Source organism: Candoia aspera, chromosome 10, assembly GCF_035149785.1.
Source record: "Candoia aspera isolate rCanAsp1 chromosome 10, rCanAsp1.hap2, whole genome shotgun sequence".
Classification (NCBI taxonomy): domain Eukaryota; kingdom Metazoa; phylum Chordata; class Lepidosauria; order Squamata; family Boidae; genus Candoia; species Candoia aspera.
In genome coordinates this window covers 21696882-21713968 of record NC_086162.1, presented here as the reverse complement: position 1 = coordinate 21713968, position 17087 = coordinate 21696882, and the positions used below count along the sequence as shown (strand labels likewise).

General features: G+C 52.5%; 1 protein-coding gene across 4 annotated transcripts; it reads right to left on the bottom strand.

Annotated features, from left to right (window-relative positions):
• Nucleotides 1-387: 387 nt before the first annotated feature.
• Nucleotides 388-16024, bottom strand: ERF (ETS2 repressor factor). 4 transcript variants are annotated; one of them, XM_063312580.1, is made up of 5 exons: nt 15943-15959; nt 14064-14148; nt 6278-6512; nt 4087-4202; nt 388-3305 (listed from the first exon to the last, which is right to left on the bottom strand). In XM_063312580.1, the coding sequence occupies exons 2-5, from the start codon at nt 14077-14079 to the stop codon at nt 2110-2112; spliced, it is 1563 nt and encodes a 520-aa protein (XP_063168650.1). In that variant the 5' UTR covers nt 14080-14148; nt 15943-15959; the 3' UTR covers nt 388-2109. The 4 variants fall into 4 exon arrangements, with proteins under 4 accessions (XP_063168650.1, XP_063168651.1, XP_063168649.1 ...); XM_063312581.1 differs by lacking the exon at nt 15943-15959 and adding an exon at nt 15413-15430; XM_063312579.1 differs by lacking the exon at nt 14064-14148 and having other exon boundaries at nt 15943-16024.
• Between the last annotated feature and the right edge of the window lie 1063 nt (nt 16025-17087).

Sequence of the window (17087 nt, the reverse complement as noted above, 5' to 3'; positions counted from 1 at the left end):
AAGTTTGTTTTCCCAATTTCAGTTGAAGGGAAATAAATGAGAGCAGACAAGATAAAATTGTGTATGTGCACACAGGACGTGCACTCTCCCAGGCAGAATTAGGTCTTGCAGGCACAAGAGAAGAAGTACAAGATGAAGGAACAAATGCAAACTTCCAGCTTCTTAAAGCAGGTGAGGTTTATCACTTGACCTCACCTACCAGAGAAATTCAGCCATAGTGCGTATATTACACGGTTTTGGTTCCATTAGCAAAGAATTTTCATTACCTAGATAAGGGCTTCCTCTTTCTCCCCCAATGCGCCAAGGTATCTCTGCTTCCCCAAAACCAAATACCGTACGTAATATTTATTGGCCACAATGTTCCAAAATTCGTAATGGACCACAAAGTTATGAAATCTCAAAACCCTTTATTGGTTTTTATTTTTTCTTACATTCTTAAAATGAACGACACCCCATTTTCTTTGATATGTACAAGAATCTGAATAAGGCGCTATATATATATATATATATATATATATATATATATATATATATATATATATATATCTCAAAACAACAACCCTCAAGCACGTTGCTGCTTTATATTGACCCCACAGGGAGGAGCTAAAATTCCAGATCCCACCTTCAGGTTAATGGCAGCATCCCATAGCCAGCTCTTTTGGGTTTTCTTAGTCTACATGCAGCAAATCTCTCTCTTTGGAGAACTGGAAAGTCTCTGTCCTGCCAGAGTGGAGAGCAGCTGAAAGTCAAGGCAAATATGCCTGTAAGGATTTTGGAGCACAATCGGGAGGTAAATTAGGTGCATTGCAAGATTCCCTGTTTTTTCCCAAGGCACCATCCCTCTGCAGTGTCCCCTTTGTTGCCCCTCTTCCACAGAAGTGGGGAGGATGGCGTGGGTCCAGACATTCCCTTGCAAAAGGGAAAGGCGGAATTATTCAACGAGGTGGGGAAACAGTGCCTTAATTTCTGAGGTTGCAGGGGACGGGGTGGGGGGGGAAGCAGGGATGGAGAAAGGAAGAGCCAGGTTTCATGGACAACAGTTGTGCAGACAGAGAAAAAGGAATGCCCACTCCCTGCTTAGGTTCCCTTGGAAACAGTATTTCAACAGGCACTTTAAAAAAACCCTTCAGATCCCACCCACCACTTAATTCCCCAACCCTACGGTGGGACAGGCTGAGAGACTATGCCCAAGCCCACCCTTGTATTTTTTTTTTTTAATTTGGTTACCTATAGCAATGTTATGAAGGGAAGTCTTTGGTGGGGTGGCCAAAGGTGGATGGAAAATTCCCCTTTTGCCACTGGCCATGATGATGAAATTTCGCAAAGACATCCATCAACCATCGATGGGGTGGCAAGACAGGCGAGGTTGCGGTGGCATGGGACTCCCTTTAGGGCAGGACAAATGCTTTGTCCTGGCACATGAAAATGTGGGGGCCTTGCTCTTTTTGTAGGTTAGAAGACACAGCAATACAACGGACGAGTTTTCAAAACAAGGATGTCTCCATGATCCCACACGAACCACTTACGGTGCATTGGGAAGGGGAGATGAGAGGGAAGTGGGAATATATGGCTAACTCTCTTTTTGATCCACTGGGGGATTAAAAAGTGTATTGTGCTTAAGATTGCTAATTGCAGGCTTGTATGTGAGTGGGGGAGGGGGAAATAGTGGGGTGGTAGCTTTCATCAGATGACCCTTACTATCCCCCTACAAAGGCCACAAAAATGCTTTTTTAACTACACCGTATTTGGGGGCAATCTTAATTAAAAAGGTCCTGAGGCTTTTATCATATTGGGGAGGGGGAAGAGAAAAGAGAACCCTTAAAAATTAACCTGGCATATTAATTTTTAGAAATCCCCCACCCTTGCAAAGAGGTTTTATATATAATATATATATTTATATTTATATATGCATATAGACAAGTAAAAACTTCCCCGCCCTTACACTTTTCTGGCTTCCAAAGAAGAAGATCACGTACAGAGTTCCAGGCCCAAAAAGGAAGGAAAGGGGAAGGAGAGGAAAGGAAAAAGATAATCTCTGAGTTAAGGCAGCAAAGTCAGCCCACCTCCCCTCGTTTGTCCATCTGTCCAGGGGGGGCCACACGTCCCAGTCTAGGAGTCCCGATTCTCGAGGGTCAGCTCTGCCGTGGCCTGCTGCAGCTCCGTGCTGATCCGCCGGCCTCCCCCTCCATCCCCACCGGCATCGTCCTCACCCTTCACTTTCTTGTCGTCAGTTTCTTCGCCCGGCACGCCGGCTTCCAGCCGCTGGTCCTCGCTCCAGCGGCGTTTGAAGCGCAATTTGAGGGGGATGCACTTGCCCCTCTCCCCAGCCCGAGACACGGGGGGCACCGAAGCCTGGGTCTCCCCGTCTTCGGTCTTCTCGAGGGGGGCCGAAGGGGCCTTGAAGACCTCCTCGTCGTCCTCGCTGATGTCAGTGACCTCCACGGTGAGGTCTTCCTCGGACTCCCCCTCAGAGATGGGCTCCACTTTGATCTGGGGGACAAGGGGCTCCGGAGCAGCTGCAGAGGAGGAGGAGGAAGCCGGGAGGGCACCGCTGGGTTCTCCTGGGGGCACGGCGGGCGCTGGCGGAGGCTGCTTGTCACGATTGCGGCGGCCCAGCGGGGGTGGCTGTAGCTTGAATTTGAAAGGGCTTGGGGGCTCCTCAGCCTGTGGGGGTGGAGGGGGAAGCGGGGGCTTCTCGAGGCGCTGGGGCTGCGGGATGACAATGTTGGGGTAGTGGAGGAAAGCTCTGGGGCTGAGATGGTAGTTATACACACTCTGGGTGTGAGCTTGGAGGTAGCGCTTCATGTCCTCGGGGTTGAAGGAGAAGTGGGAGCCGCTTGGATACATGGGGCTGAGGGTGGGCGAGGGAGTGTAATTCATGTGGGTGGGGGTGAGGGGGAGGGCAGGGGACAACTGGGGGGGCAGGAGAGCAGCGGGCCCAGCCATGGGTGACACAGGGAACGGGCTGAGAGGCTCAGGAACCCGCGGGCGAGGATAAATCCTGAAGAGGGCATCATGGGTCAAACGCGGATGGCTGGGCAATGGGGGGCCACGGAATCCACCCGCCTCTCCCCCGCCACGTCTCTGCTCTTCGGCCAAAGACTCTTCCACTTCTGAGTTGGCCGAGGTGCCATCGCTGCAGTCGCTGACCGAGCCCCGGGCTAGGCGGCGCGCCACGGCGGAGAACACCCCCGGCGAACGCAGGTCCTCGGCAGGTGACAGGGCATCGGATGGGGTGGCAGGGGGGAAGCGGAAATGTGAGCCACCGGAGGGCACAGGCGGGGCACTCTGGGGCACTGCCCCACCTGCAGGCAGGAAGAAAGCCAATCAGAGAAATCAACGTCACAGGGTGGAGGAAGAAAAGGCCTAAGAGCAGAACTATCCTTCCCCTCAAACTCTTCCTTCAACCAACGCCTTCCCAAAGTCCACCATGAACAGATTCAGCTCAAGGAAGGATTTGCAAGACCACTGACCTGCTCAATAATATCTACTCCACTTGTCAAAGACCTTTTCCAAATCCCCGGATATGGTGGCCTCTCGTCCATGTCACCCTGGATCTTTTGAACTGGCCACATGGAGGACTGAACCCTACAGTTCAGATATGTTCTCCTCCCAAATGGCAATTTCTCCCCAGGGCCAATCACTCCATTACTCAAAAGGAAGAGAACCCAGAATTTAATCTGTGATCTACCTCCTTCTCACAGAAAACTCCTCCCACACCATATTCTCAGCATGTCTACAGGGACACTCCCATTCCAAAGTTAAATTATTTGAGGGGAAAAATAATCTTCCTGACAGGTAAATATACTTTTCCATAACTAAAATAAGACCTTTGAACCTTTTTTTCCTTTGGTGCACAGCCAATTCAGCCACCATGGTGTGTATATGTATGTGTGTGTGCGCATAAGGGCGGTTGGGTGTCGGTCATCTGCTATTTTTCAGTGCTACTAACAAAATGTTTCAGACTTAAAGTTTCTTTGGCTGTCTAGTAGTGGAAGCTCAAGGATTTCTGCAGAAGAGCAGAGAGAAGGTTGCCCAGAGATAATCTACACCGAAATCCTCTGCAAGTCCTCCCACCACGCTTACCTGCCATGCCCATGTCAATGAAAGGGTAGTTGACAAGCACCAATTTGTTGAAGTTGAACTTGTAGGTAAAGCGTTTGCCCTTGGTCTTGTGCAGGATCCGCTTGTTGTAGTAATACCTGAAGGATCATGATAAGGAGGAGGAATGGAGGGTCAGTGACTCACACGTCCCACTTCGCCCCCACCCCAGAAACCAAACTCGGGAGTCTGTGGGTGTCTGCACAGCCCTGAAAGGATAAGCGTTACCGCCTGAGCAAGTGTTAAACAGCATCTGTTCGTACTGAGAAGAAAGGCGCTTCTAGGCCTGGTGACTGCGAAGGAATTTTATCACAGCCTTGTAAATAGCCACTTGCCCACAAGCTTTGCATAGTTAACAACTGCTTATTACATAAGGATGTGAAGCCAACCTAACCTGGTCGATTTTCACCACCCCAGCAGGTAGATGCAAGTAAGAAAGCTAATACCAAATTATTACCCTTGGGGCATGTGCACATTTCCTACCCTTCAAGCCATGGGGTTATTTCTGTATTATGCATGTGGGAAAGAGGGATTTGTCAGTGTCCATGAGCTGGCACCTGTATGCCCCAAGCATCTTCTGATGTGAGTCAAGAATTTTTTTTTTCCCTGAGTCCTTGGTGCTCTCCGAGCCTTGTTTTCTTGCAGACGTTTCATTGCCAGATTAGGCAACATCTTCAGTGCAAAGAGGGAGTGGGCCTTGCTCTCTGTTTATATACGGTGGCTTGCCCTGCTTGTGTTGGTGGGGGTGTTGTTCTCTCCTTGGGGGTTCCTTGATTGGGCTGTTGTTTGCTGCTTGGTTGATTGAGTTAATAGTTCCTTGATTAGGGTGTATTGTGCTGTTTGATGGTTCATCTGGTATTAATCCTAGTGTTGATTTTTGCATATCTGGCTGTTGATTGCTAGCAAGGGAGTGTACTGGTCTTTTGGCTTTTCTATTGTCTCTTTTGAATGGTATGTAAATGTTGTTTACCTCTATGTGTCTGTTGAAGACACATAGGAGAGAAGGAGAGAACAACACCCCCACCAACACAAACTGGACAAACCACGGTATATAAACAGAGAGCAAGGCCCTCTCCCTGTTCGCACTGAAGACGTTGCCTAGTCTGGCAATGAAACGTCTGCAAGAAAACAACAAGGGTCAGAGAGCACCAAGGACTCCACAGTTCAACCCTGAGCTACAAATATTTGCTTCCATTGTTTTTTGTTTATTGGAGTGGCATATAAGCCTCAGTAAATAGCTGTGAGTTGGACTAGGTGGCCAAGTGTATCCCTACTCCTATCATTTCAGGAGATCCCCATGTAGAAGGACTACACCTAATTTTTCCAAAGTTTTATTCAACCAACAGCAGATACAAGGGGTCCTGTCTTATAATGAGTCCTCCATGAGCAGCAGCATTCCACATTTTCAGATAGGAATCTTTTCTAAGCTATACAAGAGACATTTCTGAATGCAATATAGAAACAGTTCCCCTGGCCTTGCATTTTCAAATAATGAATGGAAATTTTATAAACCAAACCAACAAACTAAACCAGCAACCCAGTGAATTAAAGCTGGTCTTAACTAAATTAGCACTTGAACATAAAGCAAAATCTTGCCACACATTGGATTAAACACTTGCCTAGCTTGGCTTCCCATCTATCTTGCAGGGTTGTTTGAAAGGCACCATTAAAAAGAGAGATGAATAGTAAGCACCCTATTTAGATAATAATGCTCTCAGCTTCTTGGGAGATGAGTGGAAACACCCTTAAAAATTCCAGATTTTGCACTGCTAAAAAAAGGTTTGTACTCTCATTTTTCATTGGAACACTCAAAAACTAGCACTTACGAAGTTTTCCATATTTTGAGGGAGAAGAGCTAGGAGGGGCGGCATGTGCATGTGGATGGACGGGCGCCTGCGTGCATGTGCATGTTTCTAAAGACATATTAAAAAGCTGGCAGCAGCTGCTTAACTTTGCAAAATCTGAACCATTCCCCTCTAACCATTCCCGCTGGGATTTCGCCAGGTGCTAATCCCACATTTCAAAAAGCACAGCAGCATCTGGATTCAGAGGTAAATTGTCCAAAGCAGACTGAATTTGACAACCCCGCAGGCGTGTAAAAGCCAGCTTAGGCAGGAAGCAAATTCTTCGAATTGCCCTCTGCTGCCAGTTCGATGACCTTCTCTGCATGGCTCACCTCAGGGCCCGGCTCAACTTGTCGTAGTTCATCTGAGGCTTGCATTTCCTCACCCCCCAGAGCCGGGCCACCTCGTCAGGGTCCTTGATGACAAACTCGCCATAGTCTCCTTGCCAGGCGATGACGTCATGATACTCCTCCTTGCGCAGCAGCTCCAGGATAAAATGCCAGAGCTGGATCTGACGGGAGCCGGGACTCGACTCAGGCTTGTAGGCCCAATCCGGGAAGGCGAACCCTGGCGGTCGCAAGGGGAGAGTTAGCCAGCCCTGTCTGGGAAGGCTGGGGTGTTTTCAAACACAAATGCCAGGACAGGACTGCAAAGAAATTCCCGCCCACCCCCCACCCAGGAAAAACAGTTGGAAGAAGAGGTGCGCTGGCGTTTCCCATACTGATTCCCTCACTGCATCTCATCAGGACATCTTGGCAGGAGCCTTGGGTGGCTCAAAGCCACCCCCCACCCCCGCCAGGATGCAACGCTGCTGCTGCGGCATGTGGATTCTAGCCCCCCCCCCCCCAGTGTGCCAGGGGAGGGAAAACAGGAAACCGGCTGCTGCTGCCGCCCGTCGCCACCTCTCCCCCTCTGCAGCCAGGAGGCTGGGAGGGCAGCCAAGCCGCCTTGCGACTTCCAGGCTGGGCCCTCCAAGTGTGGGAGGGCGGGAGCAGCCAGCTCTGCTCTTAAGGGAAGCCTCCCTACCTGGAGCGCCAGGGCAACATCCCGGCCACCCTGATGCCCAACTTAACACGTCCCACCCAGCAGCCCCACGCCTTGCAACTTCCCCGGCACCTGAGGGCGCCACAGTGGAATTGGCGGCGAAGGGGAGGCTCAGAAAGCAAGGCCCTGGCACCCCGGGGAAGGAGTTGGGCCCCATAGAGACCTGGGGAAGCATCGGCGTGTTTGCAAGTGGGGGACAATGGGACAGCCTTTGTGCCATGTTCTCCCTGGGCAGCATGCTGGGGGGGCGAGGGCGGGGGGAAATGGTTCGTGGCTGAGGTCAGCAACTCCAAGACAAGGCTTTCTTTTTTCCCAGCCAGGAGGCAACAGCGGCGCCCAACACCATGCATTCCTGGGGAGGGGAGGGGGCAGAGAAGCCGCCACCCTCGAGAGCAGGCTTCCTCACGAAGGCCCAGGGCCGCAGACGGTCATCAGCATCCCACGGGCCCCCAAACTGGGGAAGGGGCCAATGCAATGAGCAGGGGGTGCCCCACCTTGCAAAGACTGGCAAAGCCTGCGCCAACGGGGCTCAGCCCCCTCCTCTGAAAGTTTTCTTTGCAAGGCCCCTCCGCCCCCCTCGTCAACAGGAAGTCAGAAGTAAAGACAGCAGGCGGTCTCTCCAAAGATGGGGGCCTCTCCCACTGTTTCATCAACAACCGTTCCAACACAGCAGCCAGAAATGCTGGCCTTCCTCCCTTTTGGAGAAGCCATCCTTTCTCAGCCATTTGCGGGGCTCCCTTCCCAGCTGGCCCTGTCTCACAGCCCTAGCCCGGCCAAACCAATTCAGCTTTTATTCCAGTGTTTCTCAACCTGAGTAACTTTAAGATGCGCGGACTTCAACTCCCAGAATTCCCTAGCCAGCCTTGCTGGCTGGGGAGCTCTGGGAGTTGAAGTCCACATATCTTAAAGTTGCCCAGGTGGAGAAACACTGTTTTATTCACAGTACAGCTTCCCTCTGGAAGAACTGCCATATATGACTTTCTACAACAGCCCTGTGAAGCCGGTTAGGCTGTGATAGCCGCTGATCAAACCAGGCCTCCCTTGTGGTATACCTTTTGTGCAATAGGATCTTGCACCAAACCAGCCCCTCACTGGAAGCCATGATACGGTTTATTTATCTGAGCCCAGCAAGCTATAAAATCACAAGTGCGTTTTGTTAAACCTGGGGAAAGGGTTTGAAGTGCTGTGTCGTGAGCGTGGACTCCTGTGCGAAGCGTAGGATAAAACCTACACTGGGTATGCGTCTCCCTCCCCCCTCCGTGAATCTTTTAGGTATCCCACAGTACAAGTTACACACGCCTGGGTGTGTTCTGCTCGCCCAGACTTAAAATAACAAGTTTCCCGTCTTGTCCATACATCTGAAAGTTGCCACAGGAGGGGAAACTCTGGCTTAGCATGTTGTCTGAACTCAGTCTGCCTGTGGCCCAGGAGTGATCCACCCCCATGTTTTTATTTCTCCTTGGCTGAAATTGCTGAGCCTGTGCCCAATGCCTTCAGGGAGGGGTGTCAGAGCTTCATGAGGAGGGAGAAGAAGAGGAGGAGGAGTGGGGGCACTGTGGTTTCCCATTTCCCAAACCCCAGGCGCTCTGAGCCCATCAATAATTCAGGCCCCTGTAATGGAGGCCAGGGACGCGGGCGCCAGTTCAAGGGCATCAGCGGAGACCGAGCCATTAAGATGGTGATGTCATCCTGAGAGAGGGGTGGGAGGGCTACAGCCAATCCCACACACTGCAACCTGGGGGGGCTTGCATGCCTCAACTGCACCCCCCTCCATGCCCATGAAGGGCAGAGTTGCACACCAGCCAGTCTGGAGCTGTGTCCCCCCTTTACAAGTGCAATTCAGCATCCTTCCCTCTTCCTTGCTTCCTGGCACCACAGGGCCTAAAAAGACCCCCCATACACTCACACACCCAATCCCCCCCCTCACACTCTCTCTCTCTCACACACAGACACAGTACTAGTCTCCAAGCAACAGGCAACAGCAAGGGAGGCAGAAGCTAAAAATAAACGGGAGGAAGCAAAGAGAGACAGGCACGAACTGGGCAGCACCCCAGAAGCGACAGCCACAAGCACCCCACAACTGAGCCGTCTCCCAAACCCCAGTGAGGAGGAGAAGGAGGCGGCCACCCAGAGTCACTTCTATAGCAAGATGGGCGGTGTATAAATTTAATAAATAAATAAAATAAAGAGGAGCACGTGCTGGCCGTGGGGACGACTGCCTTCTCAGCGCCAACCTGCCACCTCCAAGTGCCGCAGAGGGGCTGGCGTGGGAAGTTTGCTCCCTCTCTCGGAGCCCAAGGGAAACGTGAGGACACCGAGTTGCCAGCGCAACACGTGAGTCAGGGCCACAGGAGCCTCCAGAGGGGGCAATGTTGGAAGTAGGAGGTTGCCTGCCTGTCCACAGGTCCAGCTTCCTTAATACCCCCATCTGCCGGTTCTTGCAAGCTTGGAGAGCAAGGGGTTCAGAGGGAGAAAAAGGCTTGAGAAAAACAGTAGCACACGCACTCTGCTGTTCCTTCAGCTCCATCATCAGAGTCAACCCCCCCCCCCTCACACACACAGCCTGTTCTCACTAATTAGCAAGGCAGAGAAGAAGGGGCGGTGGTGGTGGTGGAGAGACCGTGACATCAGCTGCCCAGCCCGTTGAATGGATCACTGTTCTCAGGCTGGTGCTGCCAGATAGGCTGGTGCAGTCTTCCACTACCATCCGAGTGACGGCGTCCTCCATCTCATGTGACTGGGACAATCATGACATTGCTCTGCATGGACATCCCAGGACATTTTCCCGTTGAATTCAAGGCGTGGGTCTTTGTTATCACCTGCACACAGCTGTCTTCCCCAGGCATTGTACATAAGGAGAGGGCTTGAGCCCCACAACAACTTTTTGCAGGGCAGAAGATGGGGGGAAGGTCTGAAATCATCCTCTGAGTCCTGGCCAAATGGGGCTCCCCACTTCCAGTCCAACCTAGGGCATCCAATGGGCTGGGCTTCCACACTGCACCTCTCCATAATGTGGTTTCCTGGGCTGAGTTACAGGTAGTCCTCGCTTAACGACAACTGGGACCAGCATTCCAGTTACTAAGCAAAGCAGTCATTAATCGAATCTGACTCGATTTTATGGCCTTTTTGCAGCAGTAAAGCAAATCACCGAAGGCATTAAGCAAACTACATGGTCGTTAAGTGAATCACACGGTTCCCCATTGATTTTGTTTGCCAGAAACCAGCTGGGGAGGTCAAAAATGGCAATCACATGATCACGGGATACTGTGACGATCATAAATGTGAACCGCTTGCCAAGTGGCCAAATTGTGATCACACGACTGCAGGGATGCAGCGACGGTCGTGTGAGGACTGGTTGGAAGTCGGGTTTTTCAGCACCATTGTAAATCTGAACCATCACTAAATGAATGGTTGTTAAGCAAGGACTACCTGTACTTCTAAAAACTGAACCATCCCAGGAAAAGCAAGGTCCAGGAAGAGGCTTGGTATGGTCCAGTAGGGAGTCGAATGCTGTTTCTAGTTTCACAAATTTTGCACAACCCTCATGGAATCTAAGCCTTCTTTGCAACAGCTGGAAAGATTTAGAAGATGTCTGCTTCTTTATTGATCAGCTCACCAGAATTCTTACTCAGCCAGGGCAGAAAGGTTACCCAGAGATGGGAAAGCAGTTAATTGGGTTAGGTGGGTCATGTGAACATGGTCTGCGTGTACCTTATGAATGGGGTAAGCAGAGAGGAAAGGACTGAAAATGGCCTATTTATCCATCCTTTCTGTGTGGGGCAAACCCATACGAATGCTATCTAGATTATCAATTTGGGGAAGCCTCTACCTCCCAATGGGAGAAGGAATAGGGAGGCAAAAAATAGCAGAAGCATGCCATACCACACACTCAAGTTACTTCAAATGAAACACCGGGCGCTTGTGGATGAGGTCCAGCCAGTGGCAAAGCTCCTGGGGGCAAAACAGGAAGCCTGCTCAACTGTTCTCAAGCTGACGGCCTCCATGATTGCTGGAACTCCAATTCCCAGAATCCCCAAGGATTGCATCCCCAAAATGTTTGGAGATCCCCAGGTCGAAAAAGGCTGAGTGGCTGGAACAGCAAGCCTTTTCCAAAATCCCGCTCCATCATTTGAACTCCCAGGTCCTGGCCTGCTACGATGCTCAAACTGGGTAGCGGCTTTCCAGGAAGATACCTGCATATTCCTGTTGTTATGGCAGAGCCGGGAAAGGGACTGGGGAATGGAATATCTTTTCCCATGCTTTATAATCCTCTTATCAATCAACAGCCACCCTTTCCAGTATCTCAGTTCCTTAATGCTGATCAGGCTGAAGCAGTTCTAACCTTCCAGGAAAAAAAAAACTTTATGCAGCAGACCACCCTCCCTTTAAAAAAAAATAATAAAGTTGCACTTACGCAGTTGCTTCTCATCCTATCCTATATATTTTTTTGGCAATCCAAATTAGGAAGCCAGGAGCACTATGGAGCAGCCTGTCAATCTAAAAACCTCCCTTGCCTTACAGACTTCCTAACTCCCCCCCCACCACCACCCAGCATCCCTTACCAAAAGCTTCTGGGGTCTGTTTGTTCCCATCTCTAAGGTAGAGGAGGGAGCCTACACAATCTTCCCCTAGATTTCCTCCCCCCCACCCCTCCTACACCATTGCCAGCATATCTCCACCAACTCAGCCATCATCTTTGCCAAGCCCCCAGAGGGAGGCAGTAAAAAAAAAAAAAACACCCGTCTGTTGGCTGGCATTGCCTCCAGGCCTGGCACAAACCAACCACAGACCAGTGCCAGGGTGTGGGGAGGGAAAAGATGAGACACCAGGAGTCTTTACCACAGAGGCCAGGTCTGTACCACCCACACACCCCAATACGGGTCCTCTGCTGAGCTTCATGAAGGGGGGGAGGAAGAGCAAGAACACGTGTGGGAGAGCCAAGGATCTAATCGCTGCCATCTTCCCCCTTCCCCACCTTTTTGGGGTCCCCGTCACCCCACCAACCATTATCCTCCCAACACATGGCTTCCTATCGCAGAAGAAAGGGCTTGACTCAATGGGCCACACACCTCAAGGACGGGAAAAGCGCCAACTACAATCCTGTTCCGAAATGGGATGTAGCCTTCCAAGCAGGCCTTGGTGGAGGGGCTGAGAGTAACAAGGGGCCCTGCTTTGGTGAGAGAAGCGAAGCGCAGCACACAATGCCGTGAGTGTTTCCAATCCCAGCTCTGACTTCCAATTTTCTTTACAGCAGGCTCTCTGCCCGGCCCTTCATATTTTCCACTGAGAGAGCAACCATGTGTGGGGAGCGTGAGTGTCTGTGGGCTCAAACGGCTCTCCTACTTGCCAGAGTTTGGTATTTTTTTAAATTTCAAAGCTCAGCTGAAAGGGGACTCCATCTTAAGGCACTTTCCTCCCCCCCCCCCTTCTGTCTGGTTTGCTAACTCAAAGCCAGTTCTACGGGATTCGCCTCCCTAGGAATGAGGGTCTATTTTGGACAAAGTAGTCTATGATTATTTGTTGAGGATTTCCTGGAAGATGATGCATGCACAGACAAAAATAAAAAATAAACAAAAAGAGGGGGGAGAGAACTAGAAATCGTGTTGGTATCTCTTTAAACCATGCCCCCTCCTTAACACACTCTAAACCACACCACCCCTGTGACTAATCCCCGGAGCCAGAAGCTAAAAGGGCTGGAATTCAATCCCAGCCTTAGAAAAAAAAAAACCTTAATATTACATCACTCCCCAATGCCAACAGCATCTTAAAGATACACACACAAGCACACCATTCTCTGGCTTCGAGCAAGCAAGGGAGTGAGGGGGAAAGTGGGGAGGGGGGGACACACTAGCAAAGGGAAGCCACATCAGAGACTTTCTGCTTGCAGTGTGCCAAAGGGAGGGGGGCAAAAAAAACCCACAACCCCATGCCACACAATGTACCAGACAACTGTTTCGTATGCCCCCTTTCCATCACCACACACCCTGAAGCCGTGGCTGAAAACACACACACACCCCATGTTTGAAAAAGTGTTTCAGGCTTTGGAAAAATTAAGTGTGGCTGCTGAGATCCGGGTGAGCCCCGGGTGCTCATGAGGGGTTCCAGCATGGGGAGGTGTCATGCTGCAGATTTATTTTGTTAGCCGTTTGGGCGAGGCCCAGGAATTATTATTAGGGGAGTTTTGTTTTTGGTTTTTGGTTTTAAACAGGCACTGGGGGGAAAAAAATAACTTTCCCAGAGTTTAAGGGAAAGGAGGAGAGAGAAGTTTGCAGTGGCCTTGATTATTGCAAAGAGGAGGTGTGAGGGGAAAGACAAGTTTGAACAGAAGCAAGAGGCACTTAAAAAACAAAAACAAAAAAAAGACACACAAGATTCCAGGAGACAGACAATCAGGCAAGGAAGGGAGGGGGGAGGGTGGCGCCAAGGGGGGATGGTGTGGAAGCACTGAACAAAACCAGAGAGAGGGAGGGAAGGGGGGGAGAAGAGAGGAAAGAATCTATCCAACCCTTCCCCAGAGCCTTTGCAAAGGGGGGGAACCTGCCTATCCACCCCCCCAAGGATTTTTTTAAAAGCCATTTTCAAACAAATTGGTCCTCCACCTCTTAATGCAAACGCAGCTTTGTCTCCTTTTCCTCCCCCCTCCACCCGCTTTCCAGGAGCAAAGTCCACCGAGAGACCCTGTTAAAAACTCGTCCGCCGCGGAAGTTAGTCCAAAGCCGTTTTAAAAAGCGCCCTCCGAAAGAATCCAGGGTAAGCGCCTCCCAGTTCCAACCTCGAAGGAGGAAAGCCCTCCCCAATCGAAGATAACAATTACTCCTCCCCTGCCCAGGAAACTTAACCGAGGCGAGGTTGGAATCTGGCGTTTGAGTCGAAGAAAAGCGGGACTCTTTAAAAAAAACCCGGGGGGGAGCTTTATAGAGGGTTAAAGTCCTGGGTTTAAGGTTAGAGTTTAACTCGCCAACCCCCTCCCCGCAAGACTGTGGGTAGATTTAAGGTCGTCGCAACTTGTTAGAGTAAAGGTAAAATAGAGCCCAGCTGTTTCCCCCGCTCACCCCCCTCCCGATCTGAATCTACCTGGCTCCTTCTGCATGCTCCTACTTCAGATTTGAGGCGGGGGGGAGATCTTCGCGCTTCCACTGCCCATTCCGGTCCGGGCCACCTTAACGTCGCGTTGTTGGTCGGAAACAAAAGTTGCTTTTTTGAACGCCCGATTTCCAGTTCGGAAAGCTTCGCAACTTTTTCTCCACTCCCCGCCCCCTCCCCCCACCCGGACAGGACACTCCGACAACCACCGAGAACCGCCCGCAATATTCTGGGGATTTTTAAAAGGAAAGGCAGCGGGCGGGGGGTGCGGAGGAAAAAAAACCGAACACACCCTCACTTCTCCTTCACCACGGAAGCACACCCCCCCAGACCCTATTTGCCATGCCGGTTGGACCTTTCCAGCGCTTCCGTGTTTCAGATAAAGACAAGAGGGAAGGGCTGGGAGGGGGGCGAGAGCCCCCACGATCGCACAGATTCACTCGGAAGCGAGTTGTTCCTGCCTCCAAAAGATCCCCCCCTTCACTATGGACGCTTCAGTTTGTTACGCGGAGCAGCAACGTGGCGCTTCGTATCCGTGCAACACTTTGAAATCGAGCCCCCCCGCAAGAAATCTGGATTTATTTCCTTCTTGTTCAAGTGCCAGAAGTTGACAGAAGGAAACTACTGTCCCCGGTGATTGGCGCGGGGGGGGGGGAGGAGAAGAGCCTCAATCCAAGGCCCTTTCCTTCCCAAATGCCACGCGCGCGCAGTCCACCCCCTCAAATCAACTCCGCCACCCCATTCATTCCCCGGCCCCCTCACCTCGCCTGCAGTACTCACTGCAGAACTGGCGGCGGCGGCGGCGGCGGGGGGGGATGAACGAGGGAGGGAGCGAGAGATGGATCCGAGTGTGCAGCAGACGAGGTGGGCCCCCGCTGAGGCTCGCCCCTTTCGAAAGCCGCCCCCATTCTTCATCCGCCTCCCGCTTCGAAGGCCGGGGGGGGGGGGTTGCCCTCGGCTTCTCCAACCGCTTCTTCGGTCCCCAAGGCGGGCAACGACTCGCAAACCCGAGGCGGAGGAGGGGCAGCCAGCCGGAGGACCAGCGAGGAAGGGAAATGCAACAGGTCCCGCTCACAAACTCCGGGAGCCCTGTAGTGGCTCCCTCCCGCTCGCGCCCCTCTCTGGCCGGCCTGCCAAGGACCTTCTCCCTCCCCGGGGGCTGCTGAACTCCTGCCCGTCTCCATTCGCGGCCGGAGACGGATCCCAAGCAGGCGGCCGGGCGGGCGTGGGGGGGGCGCGAGAGAGACGGGGACCTCGCCCGCGGCACCATTCCCCACCCTTTCCCAGCAGGAACCTCCATTACGGCGGCACCCAAGAAGGGAGGCGAAACCGCCGCGGACCTTTCCTCTCCCAACTCCCCGCCAGCGCGTCCCGCTCTGGATCGGAGCGGAGGCGTTCGCTGCTTCCTCCAAGAAGCATCCTCGCCCGCCCCCCGATCTGGCGCCGGCCCGGTCGGCGAACTACAAGCTCCATCAGCCGCAAGTCCAGCGCCTCCGAGGGTGCAGGTGGGGCAGAGGGGACGAGCGCGTTTGGAGGGCCCCCTCCCTTGGTTTTCCTCAAGGTGGTCTCTGCGGAGCAAATCCGGCCCTCCTCCATCCACTCCTCGCTCTCGCCAGCCCTCCCCACGTTTCCTCGCCCCTTCGCCCCATTCATTCCCCGAAGGGCTCCCACAGTGTCCACCCTCGCCCTGGGCCACCTCCCCCTCCGATCCCAAGAACGGCGAGGCACCGCAAAGGACGGGGGGATGGAAGTAAGTTGCCTGCATCCCCTCCAACTTTCCAGCCCACGTGTCCCGGTGGTCATCCGCCAGCAGACCACCCGCCCCCCAAGCCCCCCAAGCATCAGCGTGGGACCCTCTGGCAGTCCCCACCTGCGTCCGCCGGGGTCTTCATGGCTCCTCGCGCCGCAGCCTCCAGCCGCCGGGTCGGTCTCGGGCTCTGGCCCCCCTCGTTTCCCCCCCTCTGCTTCATATGGAGCCGGGACGCCCACGCCCCCCCGTCGCACGTCACCGCCGCGTCGCCATAGACACGCTGAGCCCGCCTCTCCGCCTCAGCCTCCCTCGACTCCGCCCACAGACCTCACGACGGGGGCAGTTAAAGGGGCAGCAGCCGGCACCTTGGGTGGGATGGCTGCTTACAGGGCCGGGGGTGGGCGAGGAGGAGTGGGACTGCAGGGGGGGCGGGAGGACGCCCGGAGACCTCCGCGCGCGCGAACCCCTGCAAACCCCCAGCCGACCTCTGGCAACGGCTTTGGGAAGAAACAGAAACCAAGACGGCTGGGCATTACTTACGCCAGGGAAAAGTGGATTTCATAACTCTGCAAACTACGCAGAAGTTAAGCCCGCGTGCTTATAAAGAATCCCTTTCCAAAATTCCCAATGGTTAAATTGAGAGCCAGTTTGGGTAGCGGTTAACTGCAGAATTTGGCTGCCCCGAGAAAAGTTGAAGGACCGCAGCTTAGGGTCAGGGGCAAGAACATCCTTCTACGGATGAAGCAACAGCCCTTCTGGCCTCCGTGGGAGGTTTTCTCGGAGTCCGGGATGGTCGTTCAGAGTGACATCCCACAGCATTCATTGGCATTTACTCTCAGAACTGTACAAGCCTGGAGCTTTAAATGGAGGTCTGATCGCTCCCAGTCTCTCCTTAAAAAATGAAGCTGCTTATGGCAGAGTATCTTCCTTATACATTTGCATCATAGTTTTCCTTCAATGCCACCTTACAACAACAACAAAAACGATATAAAAATGATATAGCTAAATACGTAGTTCCTGATTTATTTATTTTTTTATCCTTTCAATTGTGTCCGATTCTCAGAAACCGCCTGGACGAGTCCCTGCAGTTTTCTTGGCAAGGTTTTTTCAGAAGTGGTTTGCCATTGCCTCCTTCCTGGGGCTGAGAGAGAGGGACTGGCCCAGGGTCACCCAGCTGGCTTTCATGCCTAAGGCGGGACTAGAACTCTCATACCAAGCCTGATTGGCTCTTGGGCTGAGAGAGAGGGACTGGCCCAAGGTCACCC